At 41.2% G+C, this 16142-nt stretch overlaps 1 protein-coding gene across 11 annotated transcripts in view; it reads left to right on the top strand.

Moving 5' to 3' along the window:
- LOC109866259 (growth factor receptor-bound protein 14) overlaps positions 1-16142 on the top strand; it is a 45950-nt gene that overhangs the window by 22192 nt on the left and 7616 nt on the right. For 10 of the 11 annotated variants that reach the window (XM_031794664.1, XM_020454829.2, XM_031794691.1 and 7 more), the window contains 7 exons: positions 2466-2622; positions 11566-11687; positions 11848-11922; positions 12038-12175; positions 13664-13774; positions 13944-14039; positions 14318-14380. In XM_031794664.1, coding sequence (XP_031650524.1) covers positions 2466-2622; positions 11566-11687; positions 11848-11922; positions 12038-12175; positions 13664-13774; positions 13944-14039; positions 14318-14380 — 762 coding nt within the window. Of the gene's footprint in view, positions 1-1842; positions 2100-2465; positions 2623-11565; positions 11688-11847; positions 11923-12037; positions 12176-13663; positions 13775-13943; positions 14040-14317; positions 14381-16142 lie in introns of those variants that run through there. The other variant, XM_020454851.2, reaches the window with a different exon arrangement.

Raw genomic sequence — 16142 nt, 5'->3', positions numbered from 1 at the left:
CCTTGTATCTCCAATTAAGAGAGTAGCTCACCAAATGAGGACCGAACCAGTGTTGAATGTCTTCTTTTTTTTTTTTTAAGTACCTCATCAAATATTTGCCCAACGCTCTCTAAAGGATGGTAGACATTGATATTCATTAAAGAGATATGCAGTCTATATGGAGCTCTGCAGATCACCCCAAGTATAAGGACATACAGGCCATATTGTTTCTCTTGTTAGGTATACAGAGACCGAGTCGTGCATGCAGTATGCGTAACACTACAGTCATTTATAATGCATGTGTAGCGTTCTAATAAAACGATTAACTTTAAATGAACACAAAATGTTTTGTCAGCACATTCACAGTTCATTTATACATTTATAAAGGGCTTCAATGTATTCAAATATCCTCTTGGCACAAAAATGTTAAACCTAGTGTGTAAGAGCGTTTCATTCCAGTGTATTTGTGTTGAGGATAGGGCTGGCACAATTACCGTGTAACCGACAGTTATGGATGAAGACTGTCATGAAAGTACAATAACCTCCATAACCTTTAAAAAAATTAGAAGTCCCGGCATTTGTGCGGTTAAGTCAGTTTCTGCGGTAACCTGGACTCTTAACGCGATGAAACTTTGTCGCTCCTCGCTGAAATGCGCAAGGTGTTGTAGGCTATTTCTATGGCAGCACATGCTGTCAGGAGCGTAGGAGATATTTATTTTGTTAATCATTTTAAAAAATATATATATTCGAATGGTTATAATGGTGACCAATAACCATCATCCAAAATTGCATGACCGTCACAGCCGGAGTAATGCACTTATAGCTTCATCACCCCCTGACAAACCCTGCCCTGTTACTCATGAAACACAATCTTTTTTAGAGATTTGATTTGGCAAATTCTCAGGAAGTGACTTCCACAGAGGGACACAACTGGAATCCTGCCTAGATGCTATTTCCACAGCCTGATTTTAGAGGCTCCTTCACACTCTTCATCCTGTTGTCATTTCTACCACTGGAAATGCATTTCAAGCATTGTAATGGTGTGTACAGTACAGTAAGTACACTGGGCTTTTTGATTATTACTGTCCTCAGCTTTCTAATGTGAGTGACCTAAGAGTTGCTGCAATGTACAAGATGATTACAGTGTCTCATTATCATTAGCTTGTCTGTCTGTACTGTACAGGCCACCCACCAAGGGGACATTGGCTGTTAAAGTAATCCCAGTAATGCAGTCCCTTTTAGCTTTTGTTAGGTACCTACAAAGGGAAATCCTTTTTATTTTTATTTTTTTGTCTTGTAAATCTCGGCACCGACTGATTTAATCACTAGATCGTCTACTTCATTGTGGGGTGATGTCATAGCTGAAGGTTGTGATTCGCTGCGGGCTCCTTAAGGGCACTAACCCCAGCGCTGCTGGAGCACTGTGACCTCCTTTCTCTCCACAAAAGAGGGCTGGAGCGTCCTGCCCAACCGATCCGCCTTAAACCAAGACCCAAGCACACAGAGGCAGCCAGCTGATCTTTACTGTGCCTCTCTCCCTCCCCCGCTCCCCGCCCACCCCTGTCAACTTTAGACAGAGTTGACCCAACTAGCATTACATTTAACTAGCACCTTTTGTAATTGCTTTTGAGCTCATGCAGGGCTTTATGCTAAGAACTCGACTTGCCATGGCTGTGTGAATAGGGAGGGGGGGGCGAGCCTTGTGACTCTTTTCTCCTCCTCTTCCTCCTCCTCCTCCTGGGGTGTGTGGAGCAGAGCAGGCTGATCCTGGTCTCTTTTTACTTGAGGAAAAGGTGGCAGGTGATTGGGCCAGAGCCTCGGTGACATATATCTGTGGAGTCAGGAAAACGCTGTGATCAGAGGCAGCTCTTTCTAATTAGCTCATTTCAGCTCCACTGCAGTAAAGAGAGCGAAGGAGAGCTCTGCTTTTCGCTTCCCAGCTGACACTGACTCGCTGCTCTGCTTTTTTTTTGTTCTGCTCAGCTCTGCGCTGTCTGCCTGTCTGGTGCATGTTTCCATGTTCCTCACTAAAAGCCTGGTTTACAATGCTTTGCACTCAGCCCTACATAGGCTGCAGAGTTGGCTCAAATTCACACGTTTGCTTGTCTCCCAACAGAGGGGTAAGTTGTGATGTTAGATGGATTTGTTAGTAACTTATTTGGTGTTTTGTTGAGTTTCTCTGTGCTATTTTTAATGCAGAACTGTAACATAACTGTTGTGAATGGAAAAAGAAGAAAGATAATTGGAGGAATAGTTCACCAACTTCTGGGAGAATTTGGTGCTGTTGTGTGGCTTGGAGAACATTTTGAAAATCCTATGCATTTGAAATTACGCCTCCCTACCCTTATTTCTTGCCTTGTTGGTTATTTGTAATGTTTCGATGTGCATTTGATATATGTAAATGTTATGTATGTATGTAAATATTTTATATCATACAAGATGTAGTTCATGTCAATGTGTTATTTTTTTTTTCTTCTTCACTGCAGGTAATCAAAGTGTATAATGAGGACAATACCAGTCGAGCAGTAGAGGTTCCCACTGACATCACAGCCCGGGACATCTGCCAGTTGTTTGTCATGAAGAATCATTGCATTGACGACCACAGCTGGACTCTGTTTGAGCAGCTCTCTCATCCAGGCATAGGTAAAAATGTCAATGCAGTTCATCTTTATTTATCCCCTCAGAGGCAATTAAGAAAGTCACGTCGGTATCTAATCGACACATTCCTCCACATATATAAAAATACATTATACCTGATTGCAGTGCCTTGCAAAAGTATTCAGACCCCTTGGATTTCTTGACATGTTATTGTGTTACAAAGTGGGATTCAAATGGATGTAATGGTCATGTTTTGTCAATAATCTACACAATTACTCTCATGTCAAGGTGGAAGTTTGTTTGTGCAACGACTAAAATATTGTCGTGGCATCTGTATTTAGGCAAACCTAAATTAGTTCAGGAGGAAAATGTGGCCTTAGAAAAATCACACGAATTACATGGACTCACTCTGTGTGAAATAATAGGGGTTGACTGTTTTTTTTGAATGACCATCCCTTCCTCTGTCCCCCATTTTATACAACATCTGTAAGATCCCTCCGTCAAGTATTGAATTTCGATCACCGATTTCAACTACAAAGACCAGTGAGCTTTTTGAAAACCTCATAAAGAAGAGCAGTGATAGATACATGGCTAGCAAGAACAAATCAGACATTGAATATCTCTTTAAGCATAGTCAAGTTAACAATTATGCTGTCGATTTTTATAAATGAAACCACCCAGACACATCACAGATACAGTCGTCCTTCTGAACTGAGCTGCAGGACAGGAATGAAACTGCACAGGGATGTTACCATGAGGCCACTGGGAATTTTAAAACGGCTACAGAGTTCAATGTCTGTGATGGTAGAAAACTGAGGATGGATTAACAACATTGTAGTGACCTAAATGACAGAGTGAAAAGAATAATACGAATATAGAGAACATGCATCTTGTATTCAAAAAGGCACTTAAGTAATACTGAAGAAGAAAAGTACAGCAAAGGAATATACTTTTTGCCTAAATGCAGAGCTGAATGTTTGGGGCAAATCCAACACAACACATCACTGAGTAACTGCCTCTTGATTTTCAAGCATGGTGGTGGCTGCATCACGGTATGGGTATGCTTGACATCAGCAAATACTGGGGGGTTTTTCAGGATAAAATGAAACAGGATGGAGCTAAGCACATGCAAAATCTTAGAGGAAAACCTGCTTGTCTGCTTTACACCAGAGACTGGAAGAGGAGTTCCCCTTTCAGCAGGACAATAATCTACAACACAAGGCCAAATCAACACTGAAGTTGCTTACCAAGAAGACAGTGACTCTTCCTAAGAGGCCAAGTTACCATTTTGGGTAACACTTTATTTGAAGTTACACATGTGACACTGGTAGTTTATAATTGTGTATGTAAGCAACTAATAAGGTCTTTCCTTGTTATTACTCATGTATTATATCCTAAGTATTTTCTTATTCAAACACAAGGCATATATTACTGGTCAATCATTAATAACTTAATTGTTAGCCATAATAAAGACATATTAGTTCATTAATAGCACGTTACACCAGAAACATACTCTTAGTAAGCCGTCTCAATATGGGACTAATAAGGACATATATATGTGTGTGTGTGTGTTCCCTATTCTGAAGTGTGGCCACATTTTTATTTTCAGCGTTGTTTTGGACAGAAGGGGCACACGTCCCCACATAAATTGTCATATAGCCAACAAATCAATTGAAACATTTCACATAAACAATTAGCATCTAAACTTCCATAGTGCATAGTGTCTTTTTTAAATCAGAATTACCATAATATTAACACTTGTGGCAAGTGTATCTATGGATGTTTGGTGCATTACAGCATGCTTTACTTTTACAGGTAATTTAATGCTAGCTGTTCCTGTAGACTTCTAGTCATTGTGCTAATGCTAGTTACTAAAGCTAACTTCCTTCATACTGTACACCAGGGGTTGAAACTGGTTCAGGGCTTCTAAGGTCCCTGCCGCTATCATCTGACCTATCTCTGACCTTTTTAACCTTTCTCTCCTCTCTGGGGAGGTTCCCATTGCTTGGACGGCAGCCACGGTGTGTCCTTTATTTAAAGGGGGAAAACAAGCTGATACTAACTGTTATAGGCCAATTTCTATTTTGCCCTGTTTATCAAATGTGTTGGAATAACTTGTCAATAATCAACTGACTGGCTTTCTTGACGTCTATAGTATTCTCTTGGGTATGCAATCTGGTTTTTGCTCAGGTTATGAATGTGTCACTGCAACCTTAAGTCCTAAATTATGTCACCATTGCCCTTGATTCTAAGCAATGTTGTGCTGCTATTTTTATTGACTTGGCCAAAGCTTTTGATACGGTAGACCATTCATTTCTTCTGGGCCTGCTAAGGAGTATTGGTGTGTCTGAGGGGTCTTTGGCCTGGTTTGCTAACTACCTCTCTAAGAGTGCAGTGTATAAAGTCAGAACATCTGCTATATCAGCCATTGCCTGTCACCAAGTGAGTACCCCAAGGCTTGATCCTAGGCCCCACGCTCTTCTCAATTTAAATCAACAACATAGCTCAAGCAGTAGGAAGCGCTCTCTTCCATTTATATGCAGATGATAGTCTTATACTACACTGCCCCCTCCCCGGATGTTGTGTTAAACGCTCTACAACAAAGCTTTATTGGTGTCAAAAAAGCTTTCTCTGCCCTTAACCTTGTTCTGAACACCTCCAAAACAAAGGTCATGTGGTTTGGTTAGAAGAATGCCCCTCTCCCCACAGGTGTGATTACTACATCTGAGGGTTTAGAGCTTGAGGTAGTCACCTCATACAAGTACTTGGGAGTATGGCTAGATGGTACTGTCCTTCGCTCAGCACTTACCAAAGCTGCAGGCCAAAGTTAAATCTGGACTTGGTTTCCTCTATCATAATCGCTCCTCTTTCATCCCCTGCTACCAAACTAACCCTGATTTAGATGACCATCCTACACATGCTAGACTTTTATTTATTTGATTTAACCTTTATTTAACTAGGCAAGTCAGTTAAGAACAAATTCTTATTTACAATTACGGCCTACATAAATACTACGGAGATAAGCCTCCCGGGTGGCGCAGTGGTCTAAGGCGCTGCATCGCAGTGCTAGCTGTGCCACCAGAGACTCTGGGTTTGAGCCCAGGCTCTGTCACAGCCGGCCGCGACCGGGAGGTCCATGGGGCGACTCACAATTGGCCTAGCGTCATCCGGTTTAGGGAGGGTTTGGCCGGTAGGGAGATCCTTGTCTCATCGTGCATTAGCGACGACTCCTGTGGCGGGCCGGGTGCAGTGCACGCTAACCAGGTCGCCGGGTGCACGGTGTTTCCTCCGACACATTGGTGCGGCTGGCTTCCGGTTTGATGCGCGCTGTGTTAAGAAGCAGTGCGGCTTGGTTGGGTTGTGTTTCTGAGGATGCATGGCTTTCGACCTTCGTCTCTCCCGAGCCCGTACGGGAGTTGTAGCGATGAGACAAGATAGTAACTACTAACAATTGGATACGACAAAAAAAGGGGTGTTCAAATAAATAAAAATTAAACGGAGATGTAATTTATAGATTGGCAGGTAAAAGGGTGCTCTGGAGCGGCTAGATGGTCTTTACCATTCAGTGATCAGATTTGCCACCACTCTTCCTTATAGACACATTACTGCACTCTATACTACTCTGTAAACTGGTCAGCTCTGTATACCCGTCGCAAGACCCACTGGGTCTATTGGCTAGAGAAGAATGGATTCACTTTTTCAATGCTAGTTAAGTAATAATGTAGTCCTAGTTATCAAGTTTCACGTTGGATTTATTAACTACAAAAAGGTAAGGTGTTTTCAATTCTAGCGCCGCTCTGCACACACAAGCTTGTTATCTAGCTAGCTCAAGTTTGTTAGCTTGCTAGCTTAAAGGACCTTCAATGTTCCTCCATAGAAGCCACTCCTCCTAGGTATAATTATGTGGACCTAATTCAGATAATGCATGTCATAGCAATATGCCCAGTGCTTCAAGCCTTCTCCTCAACCCTCTCTCGCTCTCTCCCCACCAGTAAAATATCAGTCGCATCTTGCGCCACAGGCTACACTTGTTTGTCCATTATGCATGTAAACAACTAGCTTGCCTGCTCTATCCGCACTGATTGGTGAAGTCATTTAATGAGCTCAATGTAAAAAAATGAATAATAATAATTGATTTCACAGGTTAAAGAAGGAACGATATAAACCTTCACTTTTTTTGAGTTCGAACCTTTTCCGAACATCGTTTTGCTGGTCGAAACTGTCGAACGGTACAAAAAAAAAAGTGAACGTTTGGATAACAATTTTGGTTCCAACCCCTGTGTTCATCGGACTCTGGGGGAGTAGATAAAGGGCTTAATTGCCAAAATCTCTTAACTATCCCTTTTAAAAGGCGCATTGTCAACATTGTGCGATCAGATTGAATCCCGACCTTGAATGTGTGGCATTAATATGAATCAATTTCTTATCTAATGAAACTACACAAATTCTCAGTTTCAGGCCAACAATATATGGTGTTGCTCATGGGTGTGGGGAGGTGTGCTCCTTTGCGTTTCATAATACATAATATACAGCCAACACTCAAATATATGCAAGTTTTGTTGTTTACATCATGTTGACTGGAATGTTTTCTGTATGGCATATACATTATGTTGGTATGTGTGCCCCTTTCTGTCCAACGGGTTCATTTCTGAAAAGAAGATTTTTCATGTAAAAATATGTCCACAATTCAGAGCAGGGAGCACATTTTAAGGTACAGTGCTATGACTTTATCAGTCCCATATTGATACGGCTTACTAAAAGCCTGTTTTCTTGTGTAACTTGCTCTTAATTAACGACTAATGTGTATTTATTATGGCTAACAATGCAGTTATCAATGATTGACCAGTAATTAGACTTATAACGTTTGAATTAGAAAATACTTAAAGCCTAATACATGACTAATAACACAGAATAAATACCTTCTTAGCTGCTTATACACACACACACTTATAAACTACTAATTAGTGGCATATATATATATATTAATCTTAAAATAAAGTGATGCCCAGTTTTGACTTAAATCTGCTGGGAAATCTATGGCTGTCTAGCCATAATCCCCAACATCTTGACAGAGCTTGAAGAATTCAGAAAATAATAATGGCAAATATTGCACAGTCCAGGTATGCAAAGCTCTTACATATTTACACAAAAAAAACTTACCTTTTCTGTGGCACACCAGTGTGATTCTGCTCTTTGGTACCACAAGTTGGTCAGCAAACACTGAATTGTGCAGCAAAAGTGACTCGTCGTCTTCTATCTTCTAACCATTTCTCAGCTGCATTCTTCACACTTAGATTGCATAACTTCCCCATCTGTTCTGATCATTATTTAGCAGAGTATTTAAGCATTGATTTAGCTGGAAATGTGCTGTTCTCATTCAACCAGTTTAGTAAAGTGTGTCTTAAAGTTTGTTCCTCTGAGTCTCTTCTCTTCTGCTTTTAATTTGGAATAAACATTACTTTTTTTGAGATGAATGATAATTGAGAAATGAATAATTCCACTACCCAGTATATGTCGTTACGGGAACATCTGGTAATTTTAGATGAATGAAAACCAAAATTAACCAGTCAAAGTTATTGTGGTACTTGGAAATGTGTCAAAATGTCAGCTAAATGTGGCTTCTCTTCTATTCTTGTAGAGTCCATTTTTTTTCTTCTCCTGATGATGAATCATTGCATTCTGAAAGTATTCAGACCCATTCCCTGTTTCTACATTTTGTTACATTACAGCCTTATTCTAAAATGGATTACATTTAAATTCTCATCAATCTACACACAATACCCCATAATAACAAAGCGAAAACAGGTTTTTTTGTGGTTTTTTTTGCCAATGTTTAAAAAAAATGTATATCTTATTTACATAAGTACTCAGACCCTTTGCTATGAGACTCAACTGAGCTCAGGTGCACCCTGTTTCCATTGATCATTCTTGAGATGCTTCTACAACTGGAGTCCACCTGTTGGAAATTCAATTGAAAAGGCACACACCTGTGTATATAAGGTCCCACAGACACTGCATGTCAGAGCAACAACCAAGCCACGAGGTCAAAGGAATTGTCCATAGAACTCAGACATGATTCTGTTGAGGCACAGATCTGGGGAAGGGTACCAAAAACATTCTGCAGCATTTGAAGGTCCCCAAGAACACAATGGCCTCCATAATTCTTAAATGGAAGAAGTTTGGAACCACCAAGACTCTTCCTAGAGTTGGCCTCCCAGCCAAACTGAGCAATCTGGGGAGAAAGGCCTTGGACAGGGAGGTGACCAAGAATTCAATGGTCACTCTGACCGAGCTCCAGAGTTCCTCTGTGGAGATGGGAGAACCTTTCAGAAGGACAACCATCTCTGCAGCACTCCACCAATCAGGCCTTAATGGTAGAGTTGCCAGACAGTAGTCACTCCTCAGTAAAAGGCACATGACAGCCCGCTTGGAGTTTGCCAAAAAGTCACCTAAAGGACTCTCAGACCATAATAAACAAGATTATCTGGTCTGATGAAACCTGGCACCATCCCTGTGGTGGCAGCATCATGCTGTGGGGATGTTTTTCAGCAGCAGCGACTGGGAGACTAGTCAGGATCGAGGGAAAGATTAACGGAGAGGTCCTTGATGAAAACCTGCTCCAGAGCGTTCAGGACCTCAGACTGGGGTGAAGGTTCACCTTCCAACAGGAAAACAACCCTAAGCACACAGCCAAGACAACGCAGGCTTCGGGTCGTTTCTGAACGTTCTTGAGTGGCCCAGTCAGAGCCCGGACATGAACCCAGTCGAACATCTCTGGCGAGACCTAAAAATAGCTGTGCAGCGACGCTCCCCATCCAACGTGACAGAGGTTGAGAGGATCTGCTGAGAATAATTCACGGAAATTCCCAAAATACAGGTATGCCAAGCTTGTCGCGTCATACCCAAGAAGACTCGAGGCTGTAATCGCTGCCATAGTGCAGCTAAAAACAACCGTTTTTTATTTAACCTTTTATTTAACCAGGTAGGCTAGTTGAGAATGAGTTCTCATTTATAACTGCGACCTGGCGTAGTAGAGTAGCGGGTCTGAATACTTATGTAAATGTGATATTGTTTTTTTTAAATTTATAGTACATTTGCAAAAATCTATTAACCTGTTTAGCTTTTTCTTTATGGGGTATTGTGTGTAGATTGCAGGCTGTAATGTAACAAAATGTGGAAAAGGTCAAGGGGTCTGAATACTTTCCAAATGCACTGTATATGTTGGCATTATAAAGAGACCAAGAAAGTCAAATTGTAAAGAACTAGGGTTCCTAAATTCCCTGGATGTCCGGCTTTTTCACTCCTAATTCTGGAAATATTCTAGTAACCGGGATTTCTGGAAAACCTGGGAACCAGTATTCTACAACCCTCAGCATCTGTTTTTCCATGTTATCATACTGTTTTCCGGTGCTTCTGTGCAGATACATTTTAGTCCTCTCTATTCCAGAGCAACTTACAGTAAGCAGTGACTGAATACATTTTCATACTTTTCTTCTTCTCCGTACTGGTCCCCCGTGGAATTGAACCCACAATCCTGGAGCTACACAGGACGTATACAGGCTCTGTCCCAAATGGCACCTTATTCTCTTGATAGTGCACTACTTTTGACTAAGGCCCATAGGTCTCTGGTTAAAGGCAGTGTACTATATAGGGCATAGGTTGCCGTTTGGGACACCCACACATCAGTTCCTCTTAACCTTTTTAAGAGCCCTTAGAACCTCCTATAATGATATGTGGCCTGATTCACTCATCTTGGTCAAGCCAAATAAAGCTTGTGCTCCTCTTGTACAATTTAGTTGAAGTGCATCTGCTTTGACTGAGTTAGTCATGAAGTGCTGCTGAAATTAGTATCAGTCAAAAGTTTGGACACACCTACTTTGATGAATTACAAATCTAAAATATATTTGATTTGTTTAAACACTTATTTTTTTTTATTACTACATGATTCCATATGTGTTATTTCATAGTTTTGATGTCTTCACTATTATTTTACAATGTAGAAAATAGTCACAATAAAGGTGTGTCCTGACTTTTGACTGGTACTGTAATGTAATATTGTTTGTAAAGCCTCTCAGCACTTAATGCGGTGCTCGTGTTGAGATGAAATGCTGCTTTTCAGACATGAAATGGGATTCCTAATGAATACATTTGTAAAAAATAAGCTACTAAAGATAGACATTGCTGGGCAATTCCACGGTAACAGAATGCGGCTGAAACGTATATTATGCCAAACAAAAATCAATGATTGTGAAGTTAAACCATACAACTTTACGCACAAGTACGACTTTTAACAATTTCCTAATTTTGTTGTTGTTGACAAAATCACATTTACTTGAACAGTGCAGATGTGAAGTTTGGAAATGGTACAAACAGCACAAACCATCCTGACCAGCATAACCACCACCTTGCCTTGACTCAAACGGCTGTGCAGTGTTCCAGTGTCCAGACGACTGCTTTCCATTGTAACAGTTCATATTCATCTGAGTAATGTTTGATAATACGTCTAAAATCATAATACCCACAGAGCCAGGAGTCGTACTGTAACTCCCACCTTAAAGCTGTGTATTAATCTATCTCTAATTAAAGGGTTAATAATCAATCTGCACCGTTTTAGAGGTAGCAAAGCACATGCCCTGCTCTGACGCAGGCCTTATTGTACTGTATGTGGGCCCTGGGCACTAAACCAGTTTATATTACTGTTATGAATCTGAACAGCTATAACCACTTATGTGTACTGTATTGGATACTATTGTGTACTGTATGTGTATTGTGTATTGTTGTGTGTACTGTTGTGTGTACTGTATGATCACGATTATATGTTTGAACGTCTGAACTTTATTCTAAACCTTAATGTTTGACTATATGGTATTGTGATGAGGAACTTTGTTGGATACTGTAGATTTTTACTAACTATCTTTCTCATTTTCCCTTTTTTTGTGTGTCTTTTGTGGTCTCTACGTTGACATTTCTTTCTCTTGTTTTGACCAGAAAGAACCATAGAAGACCATGAATCTGTGATGGAGGTGCTGTCCGGCTGGGGCATGGACACAGAGAGTCGCCTATATTTTCGGAAGAACTATGCCAAATATGAATTCTTCAATAAACCGCTGGTAAGACCAGGGTGTGATTAGCAAAATAAATTTGAACTAATTAGTACATTACACCTCCTGTTTTCTAAATGCACTCAGCTGAACCAGTAATGGATAGCTCATGTAAAGAGCCTGTGTGTGTGTGTGTGTTTTATGACTGATGTTGTTTTCATATTGATAGGATTTTTTCCCAGATCACATGGTGTCCTTATCAAGTGAAACCAATGGGATTATGAACCATTCTCAGCTAATACAGGTATCTATTAAGCAACATTCTACTTGTTGCTTCACTTTAAAGTCTGTGTCCGGGAAACTGTCCCTCAGTGTTGCTGCTACACTATTTAAGGACTATTTTTCTTTCTATCCAACAGACATTTCTCAACTCAAGCACTTGTCCAGAGATCCATGGGCACCTCCATGCCAAAGAACAAGGCAGGAAGTCTTGGAAAAAGTTCTACTTTGTCTTGAGACGGTCAGGTCTCTACTTCTCCAACAAGGGGACATCAAAGGTCAGTCAACATTTGTTCTAGAAGTGTGTAGTCTATAAATGTTTCAATGTTAAAGTAACTGTCGTCGTGTCTTTCCAGACTTCAATGAAACATGGCCTTTTAATGAATTACAATATGAATTACAAAGATTTCCTTCAAAAAAGGGTTTAAAAAGTAGTGTTTTTGCAACAAAAAAAACCAAGTAGGTTCAAGGAGAGAACTGTTGTTTTACCTGCTGCTGTATGGGTTCATGTGAGAAGCCTGTGTCAATTTGCCGGTGTGGTGTACAGTAGGGGAGTAGCTAGCTCTATTGTTCCCTGGCTGCTCTGTGGAACTGGTTGAGCTCGCTTTCCCTCAGGTCAGATGGCATGCCACTGCCAAGGACTGAGCCCTCAACACCCACAGATGACAGGTGAATCTTAGACCTGCACAGCACTGTGCCAAGCCAACCACTTCCCCCTCTCCCAACTACAGAAGAGCTGTTCTTTAGACTAGAAGCACAAAATGACCCGGGTTTGCAATCTCCAATATAGGGCAATCCAATTACTAACAGAAGTTGGATTTGATTTTAATTCCTTTAGTTTGATATGATGTGATTTATGCTCAAGAGTATATTGGTTTTGGCTACAATTTTGGTTGGTGTCATACACATTGCCAGTCGGTCAACACATACACAGACAACTATACCTACAGTCAAGTCCATAATTATTCTAACCTTGATAAAGATGGGCAAAAAATACTCTATAAAATAAATAATACAAATACTGAGCTAAATTGTATGCAAAAACATTTTGGGTTGAAATTCTATATTTATTTAAATAAATATAGAATTTCAACCCAAAAAAACATTCTCACTTCCCTGTTGCACAGTGTCAAGCACAGGTACAGTCAGGTCCATAATTATTGGCAACCTTGATAAAGATTAGCAAAAAAGACTGTATAAAATAAATAATCTATTTCTGAGCAATTATATATATATAATTGCTCAGAAATAGATTATTTGTCGCAGTCACATAGTTTCAACAATGGTTTGCTTTGTGCTCCTTTCCTTTGGCTCCCTGACAGTATGCTTACAGTATTAATAAAGCTACTATCACTTTGTCACATATTTGGTTCTATCTTTAACACCTAATATACATACCAGCCACACCTACAGTGTAATGGATAGGGCAATACTATTTGCTTGACTATGTTGAAGTGTGCCAACCTTGTCCCACCTCTCAGCTCGAAGGAGTCTGCAGCTAAAACAACGATCACTTTTAGTCTGTGATCATCATGGACCAGGGCACTTGCTTAGCATCTGTCCTCAACACTAGGCACCCCTGCATTGTTCACATTTCTACCCCGATCCCTCACATAGTTGGATTTGTAATGGGACTTGAGGCTACTCTACAGTGGAATGCAAGAAGAAGCCCTGGTTGCAATGGGGGGTGTGATGTGACATAAACACAATAATGAACACTGAAAGGCATGTGGAGATTTGAGACGTTTCTTGTTCTCTCTTCACAGGAACCGAGGCATCTTCAGTTTATTGCCGAGTTCAGTGACGGCGACGTCTACACGTTACTATCGGCGAAAAAGATACACGGAGCGCCGACGGACTATGGCTTCTGTGTCAAGGTACTTTTGCATTTTCTATCTATAAACCTATACTTTGGTGTTTTACAATGTTAAGTTATTCAATGGAACTCTATTTATCCCATCAGGCGCAATTAAGGAAAGGAAAGTCATTTGCGAGTTCTGTTTGATAAACCCATTGCTTTCTCTTCATGATGATCCTCCACTCCAGTCTACTAAGCATGGCTCTCCCCGAGACCTCAAGCTGTTGTGTGCAGATGATGAGCAGACCAGAACCTGCTGGGTCACTGCCATGCGCCTCTTTAAGGTAGTCACCATGCTGTCCCCTTATCACATCCTCTGTCTGTGTGCGTCCAAAATTTACACCCTATTCCCTATATAGTGCACCACCGTTGGACCAGGGCCCATGGGGGTCATAGTGGTGCACTATGTAGGGAACAGGGTGCCATTGGGGATGCAACCTCTATCAAGTGTCTACAGATCTCAAGTCGGCACAACTCTAGTGTGTTTCCTGACGTCCATCCATGCCTCATGTCTGATCGGTGCCTACTGAACAACATTCTCACCTACTGTTTTGTGTTGCAGTATGGGTTGCAGCTGTACCAAAACTTCATTCAACCACACCAGAAACAGAAAACTTCACCTATGGTAAGTGGTGTGTAAATACCAATGTGCCGGTACACCGTTTAAAGCACATGACCCAGGAGACACAGTCTACTATTCATACCGGAGTGATCTTCTAGAATAGTCTAAAATGAAAGCGTTTCCCCCTCAAATTCCAATATTCTGTATGTGTAAACACATGTTCTATTTTGGGCACTGGAACATGTTCGAGGAGCCTGGCTCCTCTAAAAATAACCCGAGATCAGCTGCTCTCAGACTTAACACCTCGTCACTTCTACTTTGCTGTCAGAGGAATGCACAGAGTGTCCAGGCATGGGTCTGGGACCCTGAGCTCAGCGCTGCAAAGGGAAGGGCTAAGATGCATTTCAAATGGCACCCGATTCTCTATGTACAGTAGTGCACTTGTGGTCAAAAGTAGTGTACTATAATTGGGGAAAGGGTGCCATTTGGGATGCACACCTAGACTAACCCAGCTTCTGGGAACATGCTTGGGGAGTATATTAGGTTAGGGTACAGGATATACTGTAGAGGGGTCATGGCGCTGCTTTAATCTCCTTTACCCTGCCGTACAGCCGCTACAGCCTAGAGCAGCCAAACTCAACTGGCGGATTGCAGTCCGTCTCTGGACCCAGTGAAGGGTCAATACGGACCGGACAACGTCGCAATTTGTTATATAAAGTAAATCAATCATTTTTTAAAGCTTTTTTAAAAATCTGCCGGGCGTATCGACCGCTAACTCAGCATCCTCTCTTTCTCTCAAAAACAACTCCCACCTCAACAAGTGCCCTGTCTAATCCAATCGCATGGTTATATGCAATACAACAGGCCTCGTCTTACCCAATAACATCAATCCAAATATCCTCTGCGGAACCTTGGGACAAGCAGGCAGAAAGATTTTAAAGATTTTTACTGCGGCTCAACTGTTAATATCATAGATGGGAGCTTAGTTACCAGTATCTTTGTTAATATGGCTTGTTAAAAAAAAAAAAGCTGGCGCTGGAAACCATATAATCAAAGACAAGTGGACGGAACAGTATGTATTTATTCTCCCCGCAACTAGCACAAAACCAATGTGCTTGATATGCAGTGAGTCCGTAGCCCTCCTGAAAAGTGCCAATGTTAAGTGCCATTATGACACCAGGCATAGTAATTTAGATCAAACGTATCCTCTGAACACAGAGGTGAGAACAAATAAGATTAACCAACTAAAATTCCAATATGAGAGGTCCAAAAAAGTCCTTGTCAATTCCCGGACAATTCCCAGTTTTGGGAAAACACAAGAAAAACCATTTCAGATGCTGAGATGGTAAAATAATGCATGTGTGAAGTTGCTGACACCTTGCTCGAAGGTTAAAAAAATAAATTAAAAGATGAGCTCAGAGAAAATATCAAACAGATCCCACTGTCAGATTCCACATGAGGAGGCCATTCAGAATGCACCACACACATACCATTAGCTATGGATGAATCAACAGATGACACTGATAATGCCCAGCTTCTGGTGTTTGTCAGATTGTATAATTCTGTGGGGAGATGTTGGGCTTAACAAATCTAGAAGCACACACACACACACACACACACACACACACACACACACGGGGAGAGGATATCCCATGAGGTCATCAAAAAGCGGGAGAGATCTGAAGTCTGTGGTCTCCATCATCACAGATCCAGCCATGATAGGAAGAGGGAGGGGACTGGAGGACCACCCTGACCTGACATCATACCACTGCATCATCCATCAATCTGTTCTGTGTGCCAGTCTGGGGAAAGAATATTCTGAGGT

Source organism: Oncorhynchus kisutch, linkage group LG2, assembly GCF_002021735.2.
Source record: "Oncorhynchus kisutch isolate 150728-3 linkage group LG2, Okis_V2, whole genome shotgun sequence".
Taxonomy (NCBI): domain Eukaryota; kingdom Metazoa; phylum Chordata; class Actinopteri; order Salmoniformes; family Salmonidae; genus Oncorhynchus; species Oncorhynchus kisutch.
This window is presented reverse-complemented; position numbering and strand designations above follow the sequence as displayed.